Genomic DNA, 26778 nt, shown 5'->3' on the forward strand with positions numbered 1-26778 from the left:
TATATATGATATGATATGATATGATCATTGTCTCCTGAGACTTAGGAGCCATATAGTAGAGTTTTATCAACTCACTATGTCTGTCTGGTATAAAGTGTGTACACATTATTTCTCCCACACCCATTCTCAGATCAAGCAGAAACTTTGCACAATTATTCATTGACATAGACAAGACATGAATTAATTTTTAAATAGTAACCAATTAGACAATTAATTAACTGGTAATGAATTATTTTGTTAACTAGCAACAAGGAAAACTAATACTTCAGTATTCACAGATATGGCTAAATTTGTTAGGGTTTAGTCCCTTTAAATATTTGTTAACACGCATCCTACGATCAATTGTACCTAACACAACATGAATTGATAAACAAAAATAACTCAGCTAGTCAATTAATTATTTTTAATTATCTTGCATCCTTCACAATTAATCCCTAACAACTTTTCACTGTCACCATAGAAACGCACAACACACACACACTGCCTATACCCTTTAAATGTATTTATCTTTACAGTGGGCTATAAACAGCAGAATAAGTAAATGAATATCTGCATATTTGTTTTGGCTTGTTTTCACAGAGATGGGGCTACATACAGTGGACTGGCCTGTGTCTTGTCTTTACTGCTGGACAGAATGGACCATGACACTTGTTGGACTGTTCCCCTGGTAGTTGGCAGTGTTAAGTCCATTAGACCACAAGTCATTCCTACATTTGTAAGTTTTTTTATTAATAAACAATCTTCTTTTTTTTAAACAAATGTATACAACTATATAGATGCACAGTGTGCTCCATTATAATGAAGAGATTAAGGATAGCATAAAAGTATGTTTTGAATGAATGCATATTGTAGGCTTCTATTTAAAAAAAAAATGCTTCTCATCTGTTTGTGAGATGAACCATAGGGGCCCTATTTCTAAAGGCTCTATGACTTTATGTTCTATGACTTAATGTTCTATTACTAAAGGTTCTATGATTTAATAATCTATGACTTAAATGCATAACGTTCTATAACTTTATGTTCTATGACTTATAAAACTAAATCTAAAATAAAAACCCAGATAAAACTGAACAGATCTTGTAACATCCATGCTGTTTGTTCCCCAGAAACAGTACAATACCTTGCACGACGCCTTACAGAAATACAATGAGATGAACAGCAATGACAACACCTACGGCAACGTGGACGAGAACTTTTTCCCAAAGTATTTGAAGTCAACTAGAAAGGAACAGGTCCAGTCTCTGGAAGAATCCGAGGATGGCAACATTTACAGTAACATAGATTGATCATTTACAACATGTCTGTTCATTTACACCAACATTTAGTGTATTACACATTAGTAGACATCATTTACTGTTAATTGATATATAATTATAAGTGTTTGTTTTTATTCTTCAGAAATCTTTAAGTAAATAAATGATCTCTGTTTAAGGCTTGGCATAATGTCATCCATAGACAATTTAATTTGTTTTTCCCTTTAAGTGTTGCCAATTTAGTTCTTTTGGTAATGAACTAATTTTGCATAATAGGTTTTTTTTTCATGATATTATACAGGTAATAATCATTAGATAAAAGGAATTACTTTTCAATTACGTTGAAATTGCTTACATTTACATTTTGGTAAGGAGGAAAAAATCTTAAGCTGAAGTAATTTGATCAATAATCTTCCAATTAGTTCATGGCTAGAAAGAATGTACTGTAACATTAAGAAAAATAGTGTCTAAAAATAAATCTGCTTAAGTGTGGCACCTGTCTCAAGAGATATTAGTCATGTTTTTTACTTTTTGAGTCATGAAAAAATCTGCTCTTTGCCACTTTCCATGCATTGAAAGAAATATGCCTTTGGGGTTTTTGCAGATTTGACGATTTTCTTCCTCTGTTGTTTATCCAGGGTCATCTCACCCCTTCATTTATACGAATGTCATACCAGCATGCATAATATCTCTATGCTGTCCCATCCTTGGCAAAGTCCCTCTATAAAATTTCTTTCATCAATGCCATGGTCCTGAGGTCTCACTTGCAGACATCCCTGTAGGCTGAATGTAGTTTTTAATTAATCAATTAAATTAAATTACTAAATCACCTTCACCTGTCTCTTAGTCTGTTGGACCATTGGGACACCTTGCAAGATTTGTCAATCATTTCTTAATTCCTCTCTGTCTAAATAAAAAATAATAAAAAAAGGGAACACTATTAGATAATGATTTGAAGTTGAAATCAGAATTACTGACTTTTACTTGATTAAGTTTGAAATCATCATACTGGTTGGAATAATTTATCATTTTAAACACATGAAAAGAAATATGACTCACAATTAAGCATTTGTAATATATCCATGATAGTCAGGAATCTTCTTTATTTTTATTAAGATTTAGTGTAAGATTTATAAGAAAGTTCTTTTTGTTTTGTAAAGATTTACACATTTTTCATGTTAAAAAATAAGTCAGTGTACATTTTTTTTACTGTTTAGTATCGATGCTAATCACTTTAGAAACAAACAATCAATGAATGTTGAGGAGAATTGTAAACAGTATTAATGAATACTTTTTTTTATTGCTAGCCACTGTATTAGCTAATTAGGTAGGTATTAATGTTAAAATCTGTGATATTTTAAGAAAATCCTTTTATGAATGAAATGATTTGTAAATAGTTTGTTTGAAATTGAAATATTTATTTTAATTTATGCACTTTGACACAAAGTTGTAATTGAGTTGATTTATTCAGTTTTTATTCCATTCTATTCAACAATTACATGTTATACAGCATAGCTTCAACATTTGTTGGATAACTAGCAAAGCTTATATCAACTCTGACTGTCTGTCTAGTAAAAAGTGTGCATGCTATTTCTCCCACACCCATACTCGGATATAAAAAAACAACAACAAATAAGTCAATTAATTATTGGTAATTAATTATTTTGCATGATTTGAAATAAGGGAAATCACTTGCACACTATTGATAGATATAGTTTAATAGTGAAACTCTTCCCCTTTTTTTTAAAAAAAAAATGATATTTTCATAATTTTCTTGTTTAGAGAGATTAGTTCACATGGTTGCCAACTAGTTAATTAATCCTGTAGTTCGTGGAACACCTATTCAGGTTTCACAGAACACTAGGCTTCTGCGGAACACAATTTGGGAAACACTGCTGTAAGGAAAGTTGACTGGTAGGATGGAAATCTGTTCCTCTTTGATGAGAATTATGCAACATGCCATTCAGATTGCGTCCCAAGGGTTCCTGGTAAGAATGGAGCCCTTCCTGCTGCTGTCCTTTATGGTGTTTGGAATGGGAGGTAACCCTCATTTGTAAAAGAACATCTTTTGATCCTTTCAATATGAAAAAAATAATGAAGGAAGTGCATTTAATAATATACTTGCAATGCAAGATGATACCCCTACATTCCTTAGAGACCATTAAATTATGTCAAATTTTTTCAAGTAAATGCTTAACATTGATGAAAAGAAAATACTTGACATTCAATATTTGTTGAGACTGCTATGCAAAATGTTTGTTTGTTGTAAAATGTTTGACATGTTTTGGATGTTCATCCAGAGTTGAAGATAATTTACTTCCTAGTCCAAACCTACCGCAGAACAACGGGAATAGTCGCGGGCAGGGTTTGAACTTGGGACCATCGAAAAGTCTTAAACAACAGTCCAGCGTGCAAACGGCACGACCAGGCATGTAAAAGTTGTAAGACTATTGTGATTTATAATTTTGTTCATATTTGAATGTATATAAATCTTTATATATCTTATTCATTGTCAGACCTGAGGTTATGGTCACAATGCTTATTTTATTATTCATGAAACTTTTTTTTTTTTTTATGTACTCTTTACTACTTTATTGTTGTACTTCTTGCTTTGTTAATGTATATATTACATCCACTTTATAGTTGAATATAAAATTTGTTTATGATATTTTTGTGATCATAGTGAAAAGCAGCTTTAAAAATGTTAGTGAAACATTTTTTTTTCCAGTCCTAATTTTTGTTTCAAGTTTAAGCTTAGTTTAATTGTTTGATGAATTCTGGGGATTTTTTTTATATTGTTTTGTTTAAAATTTTAATTTTCTGTTATTTTATACTATCTAATGTAATATGGTGTTCTGAATTGCTGTGATGAGATCCTGTACTGATGTTGTCATATGTTTTGACACTTTATTGTTAATTTTCCCTGTTATATGTTATTCTTTTTCTGATTAATGTAATTATGGATACGCCAAAGCACCAATGACTAAATAAAAGCTTGTTACATTTTTGGTTTTGTTACTGCTACATATTAAATATTATTTTAAACATTTTGTTGACCTTGTTACAATTGTTATGCTTGGTACAAAGAACACAAAGTAGATACAATATCCTTTTCCTAACTTTAAATTATGCTTGATAAATTAACAAAAAAATATTCAAAGACTTTTGTTAAGTAGATTTTTTTTCCAGGTTGGATTAATACTATTTCTTTTTTACAAAGGTTATATTAACTCTGTCTGTCTGTATAGTAAAAAGTTGTGTTATTTCTACCATACCCATTATCAGATCAAGATGAAAGTTTACACAATTATTTATTGGCATAGACAAGACATGAATTAAAAAAACAATTAGTCAATTAATTACTGGTAATAAATTTTTTTGTTTGATACCAACAAAGGAAATTAATCCTACAGCATTCAAAGATATGGCTAAATATGTATGGTTTAGCCCATTTTAGATGATTGTTCTCTTTATTTCTCCCACACCCATTCTCAGATCAAGTTGAAAATTTTAATAATTATTTATTATATGAAACATGAATGAATAAAAATTAACCAATTAGTCAATTAATTATGGGTATTTAACTATTTTGTTTGACATGGAAACAAGGGAAATAACCTCTATCTGTAAGCATGGAGTTATTTTCCTTAGATATTACTTTTTTTAAATATTTTTTTTAATTTTTTATTACTATTTTGCTTTTGTTTTATTTTTCCGGATAAATGTTGTTTGGTACATTTGAGGCCAATTCAAGTCCCTCTTGACTATCATACACGGATACTCCCATGTGACGAAAATATATTGCATTAGCGATTCCTGCACAGTAGACACACTTTATCTTGAAGATAGGAAAGAAAACTGAAATAGACGGCCAAAGAACAACGGCTTTGTCTGCATGAGGTGTGGGAATATATTCAGGTCGCACTTCGGCTTGCTTGGTCATGTGAAACATTGCCGTCATCCTTAATCTGCGGAATCGAAGAGATTGCCATTATTTGTCCTTATTGTGAAATAATGCAGAGATCTAATCCATTTCAAATGAATTCTATGTATGCAAAGCTCAAGAATTAATAACAAACTCCTGCTTTAGTGAATTGCAAAGTGTATGAAAACAATTAATGATTAACGTTTGACATGTAAAAAAGTATAGCTCCACTTTCAGACCTTGCATTCTATATGGTAGACAATGTAAAGGTTATGTTTCAATGGTCGACTGTTAACCTGGGTGTCATGTGGCCAGCACAATGGCCAACCGCCTCTTTACTTTTCCCCAACTAATGTCACGTATCTATTAGAGCTGGGTGGACTCAGAGGCGCCCTAATGATCCCAAAATTAAAAATCACAATCTTCACCAGGATTCATACTAGGGACCCTTAGTTCATAGGCCAAGCGCCTTACCACTCAGCCACCGCGCCAGTGTTTAACATGTAATTGCATCAATCGAAGAACTTCAGCTTCAGGACATTCATTCAGGACATTTATTCAAGACATCCATTCAGGACATCCATACAGGGCATCCATTCAGGACATCCCTCCAGAACATCCATTTAGGACATCCATACAGGATATCCATTGGATTACAGAAGGAAGGCTTGGCATTGCGGGGGAAGGGTTCGAACCCCTTACCACCAATACGACCAGGCAGCCAATGGTGGTCACGTGGAAAGCTCACTTCACGCTAGTAAACCTGTAATATAATATGGCTCCTTATGTCTCGGAAGACACAGGTGATTCAATGGCTTTGGTTTCGTTTTGAGACGAGGCAGAATCTGGTGTGACTGATCAAGCCAATTCTGGAGCGGCAGAGTTTGCCACAGTGCATGTATATGCAACTGTCCTAGGGCTAGTTGACAAGGCAGCTTTCTTCTTCGTTCTCTTGGCTGACGCAGCTTCGTTTCTTTTGCGCTCGGCGAAGTTCGTACAAGTCTGTCTCCTGTGAACATTTGACCAGAGATAAACTCCTAGCTGAAAGAACTAATTCTCCTTAGTGACTAGTAACCCCCCCCCCTCCTTTAAAATCGAGTGACCTTTCAGATTCGTCCCCCTACTCCTTTAACTGTCAAAGTTGAGGACACTTCTACTAGATAGGCGACACTGTTTCACAGTGACCGTATCGGGTGTCAAAGTTAAACAGAGTCTTTCCACATTATTACACACAAGACAAGATTCTCATTTACTCTGGGATCCAGAAATACAAATGAAACTTACACTTGGAGGCGCGATGGCTGAGTGGTAAAGCGCGTGTCTTCCCAAACGAGCTCCCAGGTTCAAACCCTGGTGAAGACTGGGATTTTTTACTTTCGGGTTTTTTAGGGCGCCTCTGATTCCACTCTGCTCTAATGAATAAAAGTAAAGGCGATTGGTCGTTAGTCTGGCCACATGACACCCTCGTTAACCGTCGACCACAGAAACAGATGACCTTTTACATCATCTGCCTCAAAGACCACAAGGTCTGGAAGGGGAAATTTACTTTTCTTCGGCATCTTTACTCAATATTTAAGTATTTCATAAGCTCTTTGCTGCTTTTGGTCTGACCCTCCCCCCTCCTCTTTTTTTTAACACTCTGGCGTCGTAACGCTCTCGAGAAATCGGTTGTTTTTGTTTTAAATCTCCAAACTCAACAAAAGATAATAAATTATACATACATCACATTTTGATTTTATAATATTTTACACACAAAAAAAAGTACTCTGTGAATGACAAAAAAAAAAAATCAAACTATTTCTACAAAAACTTTCGCGCCAAGAGAATTCTGCGAAAACAAAATTAGATCTAAATTGTTGGCCTCCTTAAGTCGTAGAGCGACTATGGTTCATCTCGAACACCTTTTCATATGGCTATGTGGTCCTATTTTGGAGAGACACTTCCGTCCACTAATATAGCAGGTTAATTTGGCTTTCGCTTTGGTGGTAGAGAAGCTGGCTAAATAGTGCCTAAAAAACGAAATTGATGTCGGCTTTAAAGAAAACATTGTGTCTAAATTGGGAATAAGGAATCGCTTTTGGTAAATTTAACCGCTACGGTTTCGATCGTGAAAGTGCTTAGTTGTCCTAGGCACAAGAAAATTAATAGCTGGTTAAATTTTCGTATTTTTCGCCCACGGCGATAAGATACAAACATGAATGAATAAGGGCGTTTAGGAATATAATAAACGATTCGCCAAAGATGCGAAGTTTGTTTTGAAAAATCAATGTTATTTCTTCCGTAAAATGTCTCTCTTCCTTATAAGACACATTTTTAAAAGGCCTGAACTACATTTTTGACTTATTCATAAACAAATTTCTGAGTTCGGAGATCTAGATCTAGATCTAATTTATAATAAACAGATAGGTTGGAAGTAGGGCCGAGTATAACATTATTTTTTTTATACATTAACTTCCCTTCTATAATATTTAATTTAATACAGACGCTGTTCTGCAAATTGTCATTTCAAAATGTGCATGTCACAAGTGTCTATTGAGGATACAAATGGAGTAAATGGAGCTTCTACTACTTCTAGATCTAGACTAAGTCTCAAGATCTAATTTAGGCCTACTCTAGATTAGACTAGATCTAATTATCTATTTTTTTTTTATATAGACTTCTAGATCCTCTAAATTGAAAACGACAAAATCTTTCTTTAAAATAGAAGGCAAATGAATCTTTGTCTTTAATGCAGGCTACTATGTGACAATTGAGTCTTGCATTTTGGGTAGAGACTTTGGGTTAAATCATTGGTTTTCCTGGCTGATTCAGGCAACCAATTCTATGCTCTAGTGGCACACGAGAATACGGATTAGGCCTACCTATACGAATTTGTCCTAACTTACTATTCTGAAGAGTACTTTTAATTTACTTCCAGGCCCACAAAGTGCAGTTGTTATGTTGATGAAAGTTTTCATTCTTTGCATCTTTTACGACGTGCTTCTAGGTAATTACCTTGTTGTCTCTATGTGTTAATTATAAGGTAAACGTCACAAATGTATTCATTGTTTCACTTAATAAAAATTTACATTGGAAGTAAGCACAGATCCACGTCTGTATGTAGAGCGTGTCATGGATACATGTGTTACCCTAACACTTAAACTGTGGGGCATAGTGACCTATTGACAGGGGCGGACTGGGTGTCCAAATCTGCCCTGGCATTTCTATACAATCAGGCCCACAAATTGTTAGCTATATTATTGCTTTAGATAATTGTTAGACTTTACATTGTCAAAGATGTCTTAAAATAATTTACTGGCATTCATGTGACCCTTTCGGTGGTGCTACCTGCCCATTTGGGTACCGGCCCACCGGGCATTTGCCCGAATGCCCATATAGCAAATCCGCCCCTGCATCTTCATAAAAAAAGATTGAATACGAAAGAAACAAACTATCTCGAGTTTGAACCTGGTTAAAGACTTGGGTCTTAAAATTACTGATTTTCTAAATTTAATTCAACACACTACATTTATATTTGGTGGGAAAAATAAAGACGGTTGGTCGTTGTCGTGGCCACATGACTCACTAGTTTACCGTCCGCCATAGAGGCACATGAGCCCTACGTCATCACCTTTACTTTTACCTATCCATTTGTCTGGTGGGGCACCACACACGATTTGTCAACCGTGTTTCTCCATTCCTCTCTGTCTTTTGCCTTGGATAGAACCTCTTTCAATGGCAGGCCCGTCCATTCTTTTATGTTTTCTCAGTCTGCCTCTTCTTTTTTTTTCCAGTAGTGTTCCCTGAAGGAAGGTCTTTGCAAGTCCATAAGACTTTCTAATATGGCGATAGAGTTTTAATTTCCGTTTTTTATAGTGGTTTTTTTTTTACAATAGTTATCTTATCTTATATAATACAGACGTTACTTCAAAAAAGAGGATGATTACGTCCTACGCGTCATGCTTTTAGTCATGCATATTAACCAATGACTTCAATTCTGCCAAGTCACTGGTTTTCCTGGCTAGCTCAGGCAACCCATTCCATACTCTAATAGCACTAGGGAAGAAGGAGTATTTGTACAAATTTGTCCTAGCATATGGAACGAGAAATGTGCCTTTATCATTGTGTCTTTCTGAGTATTTTATTAAATTTTGTTTTTTGTATTTGAAGATTATGGTCCAGTTAGTAGGTCATCGTGGGGTCTAATCACTATATTAGCCCTGTGTCTAATCTCATCGTTTGTGATGAGGTCTTTAAATTTCAAGACGTCATACACCCGTGTTAAGAATTAAGAGTGTAGAAATGAAACACCGGAAGTCAGTAAATAGAAACAGTTATTAATACTTTTATTAACATGAGAGCAAGAGACTTCTACTATACATATCCCTGTGTCCGTTAGAAGATCAACATATGATCTGTTGAACGTCTATTACCATTCCTTTCTTTCTCCAGAATGAGAATCTCTTTCATTTTACTTCTGCACATCTTACGTCAGCTCACTTTGTCTGTCTGTCTGTCTGTCTGGTACAACTTTTGTACATGTTATTTCTCCAACACCCAATCTCGGATCAAGCTACACTTTTGTACAGTTAGTACGTCTACCTAATTAATTAATTAACTATTGGAAATTAATTATTTCTTTTGGTATTTTGAACAAGGGAAAGATATTGTACTTAACAGATTTGGTGGAATAAGTTGAATTAGTCCCCTTTATACTTAGCGTAAGAGAATTGTGTCAGCGGTTAAAAGTTTGAAACTAACTATCGATTGCTTTGAAACCTCCTATTTTCATAAGCACTTCGCTGCAACCTTGATTAGCGTGTTAGCCTAAAGAGGGTTGAGCCCTCGAGATAGAATTCTAGTCTTACAACTCTTTTTTTATATAAAATCAATATGAAAAAAAAATATTATAGTAATAATCACCAAGATACCCCTCTCCTTTTTTCTATTCCGTATCCCAGCTGGACCAGTGGTGTGATTGGATAATAGAATACTAAGAAAGCCAAAAGCATGAAATTGCGATAAACAAAAATAATTAGAAATTTATTACATGGTTGATCCGAAATAATTGATACAGTTACACAAAATATAAGCTTTTTTTTGTATATTTTATATTTTTATCTTGTTTGTTCCTATAATTCTTCTATAACAAGTCAAATCCATGGCTAGGATCTCCCTCTCTAGTTCTGCAGTTAGAGTACAATGTTCGCATACAAACGGAAATGTCGTCACAAACTAAGAGCACACAACTCTGGTTTTGTGCCTTTTAATCGCTAAGTGTGTAGTCCCTAAAATGATAAGCCTACTAGATTTAGTAGGCCCTAGTAGAGTCTGAATAATATTTGTTTAAAAATACGTCACTCAGAGGGCCTCTTTTATAAGGGGGTTGCAAAAAAACCTTTAATAATTTAACACGTGCCGCCCTTATCTTATAAAATACAGACGTGACTTCAAAAAAGGAAGATGATTACTGTGGTCCTATCGGCTTATTTGGGTACCGGCCCACCAGGCATTTGCCCGAATGCCCATATAGCCAGTCCGCCCCTGGGTGACAACAACCCTTAGCGACGCTACTGGGCTGTATCACTGCTTAAAAATAACTTGCCTTTTCAGCTTGCCCTCTAAGCTATTTCGGACCCTCGTGTCGCTACCAGTGTCACTGTCAAAAAGGCTGCGACAAATTCGGGGCCTGCTTAAATGGATCCACCTGCGCTACTGGATGGTTCGGATTTTTGTGCCAGTTAAGTAAGTCTGAAATTAACCGTAATAGGATTTATATTAAAAACTGATGCTATATTTGTAACCCTACCGCAATACGGGATGGTTTGGATTTGTGTGTGTGCCAGTTAAGCAAGTCTGGGATTAACTGTAAATGGATTTATATTAAAAACGGATATTGTACTTTAACCCTGTTTCCAAAACGAGACACGCTTCAATCAAAATGTTAGGCCGAGTTTTCGTATAATTTTACAATTTGGTACATGGTATCTTAAAGCCAAAACGAAAAGGCGTCGTATCTTGATAAGGGAGCTGCTGTTTGCTGATGACGCGGCACTCGTATCTCACTCACAAGGAGGTCTACAGAAGCTAGTGAACGCCTTAGCAGCTGCTTGTCAAGAGTTTAGCCTTACTATAAGTCTCTCCAAGACCGAAATCCTGGCACAAGACGTCGCAGAAATACCTATAATACAAATTGGGAACCACACCCTTTCAGTGGTGCAGGAATTTACCTACTTGGGTTCAACAATTGTCAGTAACCTAGACTTAAACATCGAGCTGGGAAAATGGTAAATTGACCACAGCGACCAAAATCCTAGTCTACAACGCCTGTGTTGTGAGCACTCTCCTTTATGGCAGTGAAAGCTGGTCAACATACATGTACCAAGAGCACAGATTGAATAGTTTCCACTTGCGCTGCCTGAGACGCATAATGGGCATCTCTTGGAGGGACCATGTCTCCAATTAGGAAGTTTTAAGATTGGCCAATATGAACAGCATGTATGCTCTCCTGACACAAAGAAGATTACGCTGGCTCGGACATGTCACCCGCATGCCAGATGGTAGAATCCCGAAAGATATCTTATATGCTGAGCTTGTGGAAGGAGTCAGACCCAAGGGCCGCCCAAGACTAACATATAGAGATGTCTGCAAGCGAGACATGAGAGCCTCAGGCATCAGCGAAAGTATGTGGGAAAACATAGCCAAAGACCGGAGTGCATGGAGACAGACTGTGTGTGCTGGGACAACCCTTGCTGAGAACAAAAGAATTGAAGCGGCTTTAATCAAGAGGGATAAAAAGAAAGCTGCCCTGTCTGCTAGCCCTAAATCAGAGGCATACACATGTACGAATTGTGGCAAAGTCTGCCGTTCTAGAATTGGCTTGATTGGCCACACCAGATTCTGCCCCGTCTCAAGATTAAGCCAAAGCCAGTGACTCATTTGGGCGCATCCATTGCCTTTCGAGACAAAAGGAGCCATATACATTCTTCAGCTTCTCAAGTCAATGTTGAACACATTGATAGGCCCCTTTTTTTTTTTTTTTTTTAATTTTTTTTATACTTGTAAAATGTTTTACGTGTTTTCGGATGTTCCTTCAGAGTTGAAGATAGTTTACTTCCTAGTCCAAACCTCCCGCAGGACGACGGGGGATGGGAGCGGGCAGGATTTGAACCCTCGGCCATCGATAAATCCGAATGACTGTCCAGCACACAAACCGCACGACCAGGCAGCCATTTTTTTGACATTTTTTTCAATAATATTTTTATTATATTTTATATATTATTTTTTTTATATATATTTTTATATTTTTTAATATTTAAATATTTTTTTAAAAATGTATTTATTATTTTTTTTATATTTTTATTTTTTATATATATTTTTTTTTTAATTTTAAATAATTTTGTTTTTGGCAAAAAAAAATAAATAAAAAAATAAAATAAAATAATACCACCTAGAACAGCTCCATAACAAAGAAAAAGTTTATATTTAGATTAATATTCCTCGTGTGTATATGAAAATATATTGATTTTGTATAATACCTCTATTGAATTCGTTGTTTTTTTTTTTTTTGGAAACAAAAATTTGGGTGGAAACATTTTGGTTGGATAACGAGTATTTTTTTTAAATCGGCTCTAACATATTTCCTAGTTACTTTAAATCACTGAGGAGGGTTCGAATCCTGGTGAAGACTGGGATTTTGAATTTCAGGATCTTTGGGCGCCTCTGACTTCACCCAGCTCTAATGGGTACCTGACATTAGTTGGGGGGTAAAGAAAAGGCGGTTGGTCATTGTGACTGCCACATGTCACCCTCGTAAACCGTGGGCCTTAGAAACAGATGAACTTTATATCATTTGCCCTATAGACCGCAAGGTTGGTCTTAAATTTTTATAATTTCTCTAAGTAAAAAAAAATAAATTTAAATTTGCCTAGAGAACGAGAGAATATTTATACTGAATGGATAATGCGTCTTCGGGTATTTCCACATATAGGCATCATTAATTATTAATGTTCAGGAACATTTGGCTAACTCATATAAGTCTAGATCCCAAGTCCTATCATTGGAACATTATAAGTCATAGTAAATGTATCATCATCATCATCATCATTAATCCTGTGCACTCCCAGGGGACCATAGGGCAGCAACTACACTTCTCCACCGAACTCGGTTCTGAGCAGCTTTCTTCATCTGCTCCCATGTCATTCCATTACCCTCAGCTTTACTGACAACTGACCTCTTCTAAGTTTGCTTGGGTCTGCCCATTTTCCTCTTTCCTTGTGGGTTCCAGTCAAGTGCCTGCCTTGCAACATTGGTAGCTGGTTTTCGCAGGGTGTGTCCTATCCAGCTCCATTTTTGTATTGTGATGTCTTGGGCTATGGGCTTTTGTCTAGTAAATGTATACTTATGCTTAATCAGGATTTTTCTCCCCGTGGGGTGCGGAGGGTTTGAGGGTTAAATAGTTCCTTTTTTTTTTCAATCTGACTATCATTAGTTATCAATAGCAAAATAATCGCCCTATAGGATGTATAAAGGAGGTATAATCTATTTTTAGAAAGTATTTATAATGTATTTCTTGTTATAAATAGTAACGTTTATTTTAGCATAAGATAGTATTAACAAATTACTACTTCAGATGCTAAAGACTTCTTGTCTAGATCTACATGGGTTAAAAACAAATAAAAGAAAGGAGTAGATGTTTAGAATTAAAATTAACTCTTTCTCTCCGTAATTATTTTCCCACGTTTTTGGAAGGATTTCTTCATTTTGCTCATTACTATTTCACTCCCCCTGTTACGACTGGGCTTCAATGGCTTTGTTGTTTATTATTAGAAAATGTTTTATTTGGTATAGAATTAAAGGGAAATGCAAGCTCTTTTTATATAGTTCAAAGTCAAGTTTGAAAAATTAAACATTAATTTAATTTAATGAGGTAAAAATCAACGATGGTATCGTCGATCAGGAGAGAAAGAGTTAAGCCTCTAAGAACAGGAAGTGTACTTTGTTAGCTATCGAAAGCGGAAGTGCGCTTTTTCTATTAGGTCTTCTTTCAAAATCACTTTGGGTCAAAATGGCGAATAAAGAGTTGTCTATGGTAAATTGAACCGCTGCAGTATGGATCATGAAAGTATCTTACTTAAAGTTAAGTAATAACAGGTCAAATATTCGTTGTTGTTGTTTTTTTTTTTTTGAATACCTTAAGTGGGAGAACTGGTGATAAGTGAGTCAATAAATCAATCAGGGCTTTTACGAATATATAGCATAATTCGTATTCTGATACACTACAAAAATGTGATGCTATATATAGATAGGCCTCCTTTTAATTATCAATCCCAATGGTGAAATAATTGTCGCTGATACCGCTATGATAATGTCATATTATTCTAACTATATTTAAAACAATAATTTTTGTTAGAGAAACGCTTATCTGGTTTATGAATATTTTCTAATTGCAGAGGATCTGACAAGGAGTGCACCAAGACCATCGTTAGTAACTATTCCAAAGACCAATCGCCCTTTTTTGCACGACGATGACATCGATACCTGCGTTGAAAACATGAAATCTTTTATCTACACCTTCGTTGTCCCTACACACATCACATTTTTTAGGGTCATTGGTTTTAAAAGTAAGTGGCAGATAACCATCCCATTGTCATCACTACCCATGACCATCGTTATCATTGTCACCATCGTCATCTTCATCATCGATGCTAGCCTGGACAGAATGTCCCCTTGCCTCTCTTGACAAATTGGTTAATTTTTCTTTATTGATTCTTCGTTGTCAGGTAAAATAAAAATAAAAAATTGAGTATCGGAGAAATTAATTATTTTCTTTGGCATCGAACAAGGAAAAGAAATGGCACTTGACAGAAGTGGTGGTACACGTTGAATTAGACTCCTTTATATTTTGTGTAGAGAATTGACGTCGTCGCTTAAATGTTTGAAACTATTAATAGATAACTATAAAGCTTTTCTATTTTCATAAGCATTTCGCTGGCACAGCGGATAGTGCGTTGGCTTGCGCCCCCCCCCCCCCCCCTCTTGAGTTAGAACTTAATTCGTACAATGTTTTTTTTTTAAAATTATAAATGCAGTTAAAAAGCGATCACGTAAACAGACACAGGAATACTCCGTTCTTTCGAAACAAAAACAATAGCTAGCAAGAAAAAAAAATAAAAGCTTATCGAAGTGAAAGAACTCAGCACTTAGCGTTTCCTAATTAAAGTCAGGTAGTCATTAGAGCTGGCTGGACTCATGGGCGCCCTGAGAATCCCAAAGCTAAAAATCATAGTCTTCAACCGAGTTTCGAACCCAGAGTCCCAGGTTCGGAAGTTAAACGCTTAACCACTAAACCACTGCGCCCTATGATTGATATGTGCCAGTTTAATTTTGAATTATATTAACTTTCTTAAAAAAAAAATTGTTTGTATTTTTCTTGGTTTTATTAATTTGTTTATATTTTACTTATCAATAGAATATAGAGGCGAGTTGGAAGGAAATCTAACTGTGTGGAATGACAACAGGACGGTCGTGTGTGTGAACGGCAGCTATGACATTGTCGTGGACAATTATACCCTGGACGTCTACTGCAGAACAGCAGAACCAGCCACAGTGTTCCTGGTAGACACGAAAGATTACTTTAGGGTCTGCCACATATATGCCAGCAATGGTAAAGTGCCTCTTTTACCGTAGTAAATTTAATCACTTTATTTTACTTAGTTTAAACAAGGAATGATAGTAGCTATAACGCTGAGATGAATGGGGATTGAAGTGTTTCACGCGGCTACCTTGTCCTAGCTGTGACCTACATATTTTGCCTTATCTGAGCAGGCAAAGTCCTTGTCTGCTGGTGGCTGGTTTTACTGACGAATCCGGCCCCTGTGACCTCCTTGTGGTGCCTCGGTGGAGACGTCTGATAGTGGTAGCAGACAGTCTAACAAGGGGAAGAAAAAAAAAGCTTCCGTCAGGTTACCCTGAGCTTTTTCCAAAGCTTATATCAACTCTGTCTGTCTGGTAAAAGGTTTGTCCACGTTATTTCTCTAGCAACCAGTCTCCGGATCAAGATTAAATTTTTGGCACAATTATTTCTTTTACCTGACAACACAGAATCAATTGTTTAAAAAAATTAACCAATTATGTATTTTACTATTGGTAATCAATGATTTTGTTCGGTATCTCGAACAAGGGAAAGACATTTTAATTGACTGAAGTGGTGGTATAAGCTGAATTAGTCCCCTCTATTGGTCAGTGCTTTAAAGTAATTTTGAAACAAACAATAGATAACTATACAATCTTCTATTTTCATAAAACGTCACTAGCAGAGTGGCTAGCATGTCGGCTTGAGTCATGAGTTCGAATTCATGCCGTTCCCTCCCCCCCCCCCCTTTTTTTTTATAAGTGCTTTTAAAACTTGATTACTGTAAAATTCACAAACACACCCGACTTTTCACAATTGGCCCAGATAATTGATAGGATCATAGCGTATTGAGAAAGCTAAAGGCATCAATAAAGCTAAAGAAAAAAACATTTGGTAAAAATATTTCTAGTTTCTAATCGCAGAGATTTACTGTTGCTGGTCTAGATCTGTTACAAATTTAATTACATGACTAATTCAAAGTAAATGATGCAATTACATTTTATTATCTTTTTCTAGGTGTTTTTTAAAGTATTTTTATCTTTTTCTTGGTGTTTTTTAAAGTATTTTTATCTTTTTCTTGGTGTTTTTTTTAAGTATTTTTATCTTTTTCTTGGTGTTTTTTAAAAGTATTTTTATCTTTTTCTTGTTTTGTTTTCTCTCCCTAGTGTTGCTGTTAATAATTGATTTATTTACCTATCCCTTAGTCTGTAAGAGTGTTGGGGCACCACACAAGATCTGTCATCCTCTTTTCTCCCTTCTTCTCTGTTTTTTTGTCTTGGATAGAACCTCTTTCAGTGGCAGGCCAGTCCATTTTTTAAATGTTGTCTTCCCATCGCTTTCAGTGTCTGCCTCTTCTTCTTTTTCCTGGTACTGTTTTCTGAAGGAAGGTCTTTGAGAGCCTGAGAATCTTGTTATATGACCATAGAGTTTTAGTTTGCGTTTTTTTTTTTTTACAATAGTTAGCAGGTCATCGAGGGATCCAACCGCTGTAGTAATCCTGTTTATAATTTGGTGGTTTTTGATACTGCCTTTAAATGTGATACCTAGGTTCTTTCTGTAAAATCTTTAATTACATTGCAAGGATCCTCCTCTCTAGCTCTGCAGTCAGCGTCCAAGACTCGCAAGCATATAAAAATGTGGCCATGACCAGGGAGCGCATCAGACTGATTTTGGTATCGAAGGCTATGCCTTTGTCTTTCCACATTATTTTAAGTTTTTGAAAGTACTGCTGTGGACTAAGCAATTCGGGCCAGTAGTTCAGGTTTCGTTCCCTGAGACGAAAGCTCTGAGGTATTTGAAACTCCTGACACTAAATCATTTTACGCATCAATGTATCTTAAAAGTAAACGACGAGCGTATTTGTTAGATAGTCGACCAAGTGGCATTCAGCGCCTACCCTAAAACCAAACTATGTGTCTGCATGTTTGTTTGTTTTGTAAGATGTTTTACATGTTTCGGATGTTCCTTCAGAGTTGAAGACAGTTTACTTTCTAGCCCAAACCTCCCTCAGGACGACGGGGATGGGAGCTGGCAGGGTTTGAATTCGGGACAATCGATAAATCCAAACGACAGTCCAGCGCGCAAATCGCACAACCAGGCAGCTCATATAACAGTCGTCGCGGGTTCGGGCGTGAAAAAGCTCATTCACCCCATGGCTACTATGCTACTGGTCCTAAAGTGTGTCAAATTTATTTTGTTTTGTTTTGTTTTACTAATAGCACTGAACCACGGTTAACGAGGGTGTCATGTGGCCAGCACAACGACCAACCGCCTTTACTTTTCCCTAACTAATGTCAGGTACCCATTATAGCTGGGTGGACACAGAGGCGCCCTAAAGATCCCGAAAGTAAAAAAAAAAACCCAGGCTTCACCAGGATTCGAACCTAGGGCCCCCAGTTCAGAAGTCAAGCGCTTTACCGCTCAGCTTCCATGAATAAAGGTGTTTAATTATTTTTTTAATCTTTTTCTTGTTTGATTTTCTGTTATCCTTCTGATAGACTGCATTGTCTCCTATACGAGGCTGCCTTGCGCTCCCGATTACTGCGACCGTTGTTTCAACTTCAAGTGTGACCGGGCGACGGGCAAGTGCAGTGATGCGTGCGTGGGGTATTCCAATTTCCCGTATTGCGATAAGCGTAAGATTGTTTATTTTTGAAATTTTTATGTCTTGTGCTTTTTTCTTTTCTTCTCTAGTTGTAAATATTGTAGAATAAGAGACATAGTTATTGCATGTGCGTGTTTTTCTGTGTAACCCTCATTAGAGGAGGGCGGATGTTTTTGGTTGTGTAGGAGGAAGAGTCATGCTTAAAAAATACAGGTGTGAAAGGGGAGACAAGAAGGAAGAACTCCAGCTGTATGTAATTGTTGTTTTTATTTGCATCTATATATTTTTATTGTTATAGCAGTTATAGTAAAAATAAAGTTGCCCTTTCAGACCTAGTAGTCTATAGGACATGATGTAAAAGGTCATCTGTTTCTGTAGCCTATTGGCTAACGAGGGTGTCATGTGGCCAGCACAACAACCAACCGCCTTTACTTTTCCCCGACTAATGTCAGGTACCCATTAGAGCTGGGTGGCGTCAGAGACGCCCAAAGATTCTGAAATAAAAAATTCCCAGTCGTCACCAGGATTTGAACTGGTTCGGAAGCCAAGTGCTTTACCACTCAGCCAACGCGCCTCACTATAATAGTCATAGAAGTGGACAATTGTTCGGACACTACATTTTCACGTAATTACCTTTTTTTTTTGTTTTAAGCAGTAGACTTAGCAAAGAAAAGACTTGAACTTTTTATTGAGTTGTAGCTTGTATTGTATAAATTATCATTCCGCTTGTTTTTTTTTACAGATAGCTACTTTCAAGTTAAATCTTAGTAAATGTATAAATAATAAAAGCGAAGTCTGTTTTGTTTTAAAAGAAGCTTATTTCTGTTTATTTCATTTTTACTTTAACTCTTTCTCTCCGTAATTATTTTCCTCTTACCGATAGAACTAATCATTTTGCTCATTTGTATTTCACTATCCTGTTATGGTAAAACTTTAATTACTTATTTTGTTTGTAATAAAAAATGTTATATTTGGTATCGAATTATTGGAGAATGCATGCTCTTTTTATACAACACAAATTAAAGTGTATAATTACAAGAATGAATTTAGTTTAATGGGGTCAAATCAACATTGGCATCGTCAATTAGGAGAGAAAGAGTCAAGAATGTAATACGCTTACAAAGGTTTAGTTATACTAGTGTTTAGAGTTATTTGATGTTTCTGTATAGCTTTAGTAGATTATCTCAAACATTCCGAGCCAGCAACGCTGCCTTATAGTGGGCGCCCGGGTGGAAACGATAGTAAGAGGAAACGATTAGGCTAAAAGGTAGCAAAACAAGACTCCCGTGGGGGTGCCTAAGGGCGTTCGAGAGCATCCTCATTTCACTGTGCCGAGTTTTAAAAACGTTTCCCCAACCTTGTCACAAGAGCCGTTACATAAATGGCGTGTCCTGCATGGTAATCCTGGTATAGAAAAGGAAAATAGCGGGGGTCTCGGTGTACGCGGCCTCTGGCCGCAAGTCTAACCCCCGCTAGACAGAACAGTGTACACTGTTCTCATTCAAGCCGGTGAGAGGAAGCTCTTGTTCACTTTTGCTGGCATAGAGTTTCCAAGAGCCGAAATCTCAACTCTACATGAAAATTTCAAGAAGGAGAAGAAGATCTCAAAATCTAAAGGCTGGCATGATCTGTTGTTTAAAACAAATAATAGCTGGTTGGCATAATGGTTGGCATATTTATTGGTTGGACGACACATTATTGAATTTCTTAGTTTTTTTAATGACATGATTATTCAAGATTTATCCAGCATGGGAGACGACTTCATGCCAAAGGAGATCTTGTCTGGCGAAATTAAAGGACCACGCCGTAACAGAGGTGTCCCCCCCACCCAATATAAAGATCAACTCAGGCGCCATTTCGCCCTCACTGGCATAGAGGAAAGTAGCTGGCAGCAGAGGGCCCCTGACAGAGACAATAGGAGAGTTCTCACAAAGTTTGCAGGACAAATATTTGAGACTCTAAGGAAAGCCATTATTGAAGACAGACGCAGAAGACGAAAATAGAACGTAAACCCATAGCCAGCGGACAATGGCTTTGTCTGCACGTACTGCGTGAAAATATATAGGTCGCAACAGTTTTGTACCCAAGCTGATCTAGATTCTGACGTGATAATCTACGTGACAGTTTTGTACCCAAGCTGATCTAGATTCTGACGTGATAATCTACGTGACAGTTTTGTACCCAAGCTGATCTAAATTCTGACGTGACAATCAAGTGGCAGTTTTGTACCCAAGCTGATCTAGATTCCTACTTGACAATCTACGTGACAGTATTATACCCAAGGTGATCAACATTATGACATGACAAACTACGTGACAATATTGTACCCAAGCTGATCTAGATTCTGACGTGACAATCTACGTAAGAGTACTGTGCCCAAGCTGATTAATATTTTGCTGTTCACACTTCTCTTAAGAAGATGAATCATACATTAGTGGCGTAGCTATTGTAGGGAAAGGGGGGGGGGAGACTTAAAAAAACAATTGTTGGATGACATGTCATGGATAATATCGTTGTTTCATGATACATACCGGTCCGGGGTTCGAATCCTGGTGAAGATTGTGATCTTTTAGGCGCCTCTGAGTCCACCCAGCTCTAATGGGTGCCTTACGTTAGTTGGAGAAAAGTAAAGGCGGTTGGTCGTTGCGCTGACCACATGACACCCTCGTTAACTATAGGCCACAGAAACAGATGAACTTTACATCACCTGCCCTATAGACCACATGGGCTGAAAGGGTGGGGCTTTACTTTTTTTTACTATTTCATTGCTCAATGATTCTTTGATGACATTGTTGGATGACATTATTCTTGAATGACAAAATAGTTGGACGACATGATTGTTGGATGACATGATTGTTTGATGATAGTTTGTCTGGATGATTTAATGATTGGAGGACTAATGGTCAGATGACATAATGGTTTGATGGCTTTGATATTCTATTGATTGTATGGCGAGAGTAAATCTCGAGTGATTCGTAGACTAAGTGGGAAACCAATAAATGTGAAAGATATTTGATTTAGAAGTGGTGGAAATGTTGAATCTAAAAAATCTTCCATCCTACGTCCATTCTTTGTATTCTAGTCAAAAAATTACATGAAATCTCTTTTTTTTCCCAGCTTGTCGCAAAGGTCACTTCGGATTAAATTGTCTCTTTAAGTGTAGCAGCAGCTGTTACAACGGATCTTGTGACCCTAAGATTGGGCTTTGTCTCAATGGCTGTTTCGGATTCTCAAATCCACCCCAGTGCAATATTCGTAAGTATGTTCGCCAAATTTATTTCATTAATATCTTTTCCTTTTTTTTTTTAAATAACAGAATCGTGTAGTGCATAGGTCTAATTCAAAACAATACAACCTATCTGTCTGTCTGTTTATGTGCGAGATTGTCCGTCTACCTTTGTATAATTTCCTCATATTAAAAGGAAAGTTTTAGTTTAAATTTTAGATTCTGTCTAGTTGCCTAAATTTGAATTAACATTTAAAAAAAAATATGCCCTGTTTGTTTCATCCTCCAATCTTTAAATGTATCACATCGGCGCATATGCCCACAACCAGCTTTCTCTAGGCATCTCTGTTCTGGGTGAGTCTCTTAAACTGTTTCCACTTGGCATCCGCCATGTTTCTCTAGGCCGTACCCTCTTCCTCTTTCCTTACAAAAAGGCTTATCTAAGGGGAAGATCTCCACATTTATAGTCACAACTCTCAGTACTGTAAAAATTTCCATGGACCTCATCACCAATCGTAAACAAACAACATTTAGCCACGTGATAATATTGATAAAACAATGAAAATTAAGTATCACGTGACAGCCTTTATGGATTGCGTAAATTGTATAGAAGATATAGAGAACCAGGTGGCAAAATGTTGTTTGTTTACGATTGGTGAATGAGGTCCATTTAGTATTTCATTTAGTATTTAATTTCAATAGTACATTTTCAAAAGTATATTTAATATTAAGTTGAAACTTTATTAATTAATACACTTCGAAACAATATTTTAGTTTTGTTTAATAAATAGAAACATATAAAACGTGATATACAATTCTCTATTTAGAAACTTGTGGTTTCTAAAAAGACACGAGTACATAAATGTACTGTTAAAACATGTCTTAGAGCGTGACCTTTACACTACGTGACAGTCCTGTATCCAAGATGATCAAGATTATGACGTGACAGACTACGTGACAGTGCTCTACCTAAGCTGACCAAGATTTTGACGTGTGAAGTACGTGACAGTACTGTAATCAAGCTGATCAAAAATTTGCTGTTCAGACTTCTCTTGAGAAGATGAATCACACATTAGTGGTGCAGATAGATTCTGATGTGTAAACAACATGACAGTATACCAAAGCTGATCAAAATTATGACCTGACAATCTACGTCACAGTAACTATATCAAAGCTGATCAAGATTATGACGTGACAAACTACGTGACAGTTTTGTACCCAAGCTGATCTAGATTCTGACCTGACAATCTATGTGACAGTAACTATATCAAAGCTGATCAAGATTATGACGTGACAAACTACGTGACAATATTTTATCAAAGCTGATCTAGATTCTGACGTGACAATCTACGTGACAGTTTTGTACCCAAGCTGATCTAGATTCTGACGTGACAATCTACCTGACAGTACTATATCAAAGCTGATCAAGATTATGACATGTAAACTACGTGACAGTACTATATCAAAGCTGATCAAGATTATGACATGTAAACTACGTGACAGTACTATATCAAAGCTGATCAAGATTATGACATGTAAACTACGTGACAGTACTATATCAAAGCTGATCAAGATTATGACGTGTAAACTACGTGACAGTACTATATCAAAGCTGATCAAGATTATGACGTGTAAACTACGTGACAGTACTATATCAAAGCTGATCAAGATTATGACGTGTAAACTACGTGACAGTACTGTGCCCAAGCTGATCAAAATTTTGCATTTCTCTTGAGAAGATGAATCACACATTAGTGGCGTAGCTAGGGTGGGGGAAGGGAGGGGAGACTTTGAAAATCCCCCCGGGCCACCACTTGAAAAGGGGGAAGGGGCAGAAATGAGTGTTTTTACATTGGATATTAAATATTACGCAAAATGCAGGGGCCCCCAAGAGGTCAAGCCCCTGGGCCCAAAAATGATGGCAAACTCCAAGCTACGCCCCTGTTACACTTCAAATGAGACCTGGATTTGTAGACTACCTGACAGTACTAAACCCATGCTGATCTAAACTATGTTGTTTACACTTCTCTTGAGGCACTGACGTGGTCACTACGTGATAGTTCTAAACTCAGCTAATCTAGATTATGTCGTTAACCCAAGCTGATCTAGATTATGTTGTTTACACTTCTCTTGAGACACTGACGCGTACACTACGTATTATTACTAAACCCAAGCTGATCTAGATTATGTTGTTTATGTTCTTACAAAAGCCTGCAAAAAAAGTCATGGACATAATTGTATATGCAGCAAAACATGTAAAGTGTGTAGGACAGGCTCAAGGATATGCGAAACGTGCTTGCCAGATTACCGCCTCAACATGAGTGATCGTACTACGTGTTTTCATAAGACTGGTAAGTCTAGGGACTATTTTTCGTGGTAATCTTGTGCAGTAAGATAAGATAATTTTATTTGGTTTAAGCAAATGAAAATTCAGTTTCCCCATTATTGTCCACCTCAGCATAACTTAATGACAATGTCTTTGATTCCGAAAATTAAGGGTGAGTTCAGTGTTCACATGACTACGCAAACCTAGTGGCTACCTGTATATCTTTCTGCATATTATGCAGACAGAGCCGTTGTCCACTGGCGGTCTATTTAAGTTTTCCTTTCGTTTTCTGAGTCTGTCTTCAATAATGACTTTTCTTTGAGTATCAAATGTTTGTTCCACAGCTTTGTGAAGAGCTCTCCCTTTGTCTCCAAAGGTCATCTGCTGCCAATTACTTTCCTCTATGCCGTGAGTGGAAATGGCGCCATAGTTGATATTTGAAGCGCTTACAGGGGCACCTTTGTTATGCCGTCCTCCTTTAAGCCCGCCATAGAAGATCGCTTTTGGCATGCGGTCATCTCTCATGCGGGATAAAAGTCCGACCAAGCGCAACTGTCGAATGGTAATTAGTGCTTTTATGCTGTCCAGACCACAACGGCTTTGTCTGCAAGAAATGCGGGAAAATATGTAGGTTGCAACTGGGTTTGCGTAGTTATGTGAAACACTGCAGTCAGCCTTAATCTTTGGAATTGAAGAGATTGCCATTTGTAATACTGTCCACAATGGTCTACAGAACAAAATTTATTTGAAATGTAGTCTTGCCAGCGTATGCTCATCATGAAGTGAAGGCTCCTTTGATGGAAGCGTTCGAGGATCATTAAATGGCTTCGATAGAGCCCCCAGGTCTCAGAGCGTAGTTATGTGAAACACTGCACTCAGCCTCAATCTTGGAAATTGAAGACATTGCCATTTTGTAATACTGTCCACAACGGTCTACAGAACAAAATTTATTTGAAATGTAGTCTTGCCAGCGTATGCTCATCATGAAGTGAAGGCTCCTTTGATGGAAGCGTTCGAGGATCATTAAATGGCTTCGATAGAGCCCCCAGGTCTCAGAGCGTAGTTATGTGAAACACTGCACTCAGCCTCAATCTTGGAAATTGAAGACATTGCCATTTTGTAATACTGTCCACAACGGCTTAAAGAACAAAGTTATTTGCAATGTAGTCTTGCCAGAGTATGCCCATCATGAAGTCTGTATTTTGTAAGATAAGATATGAAGTGAAAACACCTTTGATGGAAGCGCTCGAGAAGCATTAGATAGCTTCGATAGAGCATCCAGGTCTCAAAGCCACTTAAAAGTCACACAATAACAATATAGATACAAATACTAACAACATTCATCAACAAGATCAAAGAATCATTTTTTTTTTACATACCCGGCAATTGGCCTGAAATTTTGAGGTAGCTCCTTACCCTCTTCATACTTTATTGTAAATAACATGGGTCACCGAAAATGGAACAGCCGCTGTTAATTTTGTGTTGTCTGTCTGTCCGTGCGTACATCAGTTCGTCATCATGTTTAAATTAGAATTAGACAAGATATTAAAAATCCCAAATCATGATATTTTAGATGTTGCAAATTTCTGGTGCGAAGGCTACTTTTGGCTTGCTAAGCATTTTATAAATATGAAAGTTGCTCTATAAAAAAATCAATTTAAAAATGATACAATTTACAATTTGCAAAATTTATTAATTACTTTTTAAATTTAAGGTTAAAACAATTATTATACAGACGCACTTGCACAGGGATCTATGTAAATCTAAAAAATTCTTAAACATGTTTGAAGCCCCAGTAAAATAAAAAAAAAACGTTATTGGTTTTGTGTCATCTGTCAGATGGTCTGTCACGTTTTTCTTTAAAAAAAAAAGAAAACGAAAGTAACATGCCATAATTTTTGTTATCGATAATATAATGTTTAGTTTGATTTTCGGTTAATAACCATTAAGTATCTGAAATCGCTATTCAGACATAAATTCGATTAATTTTGTAATTTTTAATTACATTATCTTGCCAAAAGGTTTAGAATTGTCATTATCGATAATAGCCCATGTAGCTCGATTTTATGTTATTTGCAGACAATCAAAACAAAACCATGGCTTAAATATTCTTAGCCAAAATTTGCTGAGAACATCGGAGCTACCTCTGAGTTTGCATAACAACACGGTCTTTCTTTGTATTCTTGTTTTAAATCAAGTAAGCGCATCTGTTAACATTTTTGTTGTGGAAGCGCCGTGAAAGGGGAAAGCCTCGGGAGGCTTCACAGTCCTGCTCTGTTGTAAATCAGATTCTGTCGCGTACCGCCCCCCCCCCCCCCGCCTCATCCTAACGACGCTACTGTCAAACCACTCCATTTTCCTACAACATTTAAATATCTTACTAAAAGTATGCTTTTGTTTTCTTTCCCCAGAAATAAAAAGAGGCTTTTCTTATTTTTCATTTATACAGACAGGATCTCCTGTAGCTTTATGTATAATCCTACTTCAGACGTTTTTAGTGGTAACAGTAGTAGTTCTTATGTTAAGGTATCATCGTCAATCTTTAAACGAGTCTCAAGCCGAGACGGACTGAATCATCGTTTATATGCGTCTGTATTTACCTATTTGATATTTCTGTAATCCCCTTGTTAATAAACGCTATTATTGTTTTCTTTAGCTTTTGTTATTCTTTGTTTACTTGTTTGGTCTCTTATGTTACCTTGCTGAAAGGGTTCTAAAATGATTAGCGACCAGTCTTGTTATTGGACAAGGCTCTGCAATGTAGTCATTGCCGGAAGTGGTAATGGATGTAAGCACGCCATTACCTATAAAATGCTTCCTAATGGCATGCG

General features: G+C 36.6%; 2 protein-coding genes across 5 annotated transcripts in view; both read left to right on the forward strand.

The window, feature by feature from the left end:
• LOC106069489 (receptor-type tyrosine-protein phosphatase alpha-like) overlaps nucleotides 1-4301 on the forward strand; it is a gene marked incomplete at its 5' end in the record, with an annotated part of 32736 nt that extends 28435 nt beyond the window's left edge. The window contains 2 exons of the mRNA XM_056028556.1: nucleotides 580-715; nucleotides 1107-4301. Of these exons, the coding sequence (XP_055884531.1) occupies nucleotides 580-715; nucleotides 1107-1286 (316 nt within the window). The remainder of the gene's footprint in view (nucleotides 1-579; nucleotides 716-1106) is intronic.
• Nucleotides 4302-7473: 3172 nt separating this feature from the next.
• LOC106069488 (multiple epidermal growth factor-like domains protein 10) lies at nucleotides 7474-26602 on the forward strand. Of its 4 annotated transcripts, XM_056028267.1 has the most exons (9): nucleotides 7475-7591; nucleotides 8096-8164; nucleotides 10771-10902; nucleotides 14610-14780; nucleotides 15629-15823; nucleotides 18289-18426; nucleotides 21513-21650; nucleotides 23832-23972; nucleotides 26359-26602. In XM_056028267.1, exons 2-9 carry the CDS (start codon nucleotides 8116-8118, stop codon nucleotides 26517-26519), a joined length of 1125 nt encoding a protein of 374 aa, XP_055884242.1. In that variant the 5' UTR covers nucleotides 7475-7591; nucleotides 8096-8115; the 3' UTR covers nucleotides 26520-26602. The 4 variants fall into 4 exon arrangements, with proteins under 4 accessions (XP_055884243.1, XP_055884242.1, XP_055884244.1 ...); XM_056028268.1 differs by lacking the exon at nucleotides 10771-10902 and having other exon boundaries at nucleotides 7474-7591; XM_056028269.1 differs by lacking the exon at nucleotides 18289-18426.
• The last annotated feature ends 176 nt before the right edge of the window (nucleotides 26603-26778 follow it).

The sequence above is a fragment of the Biomphalaria glabrata genome, chromosome 5 (assembly GCF_947242115.1).
Source record: "Biomphalaria glabrata chromosome 5, xgBioGlab47.1, whole genome shotgun sequence".
Classification (NCBI taxonomy): domain Eukaryota; kingdom Metazoa; phylum Mollusca; class Gastropoda; family Planorbidae; genus Biomphalaria; species Biomphalaria glabrata.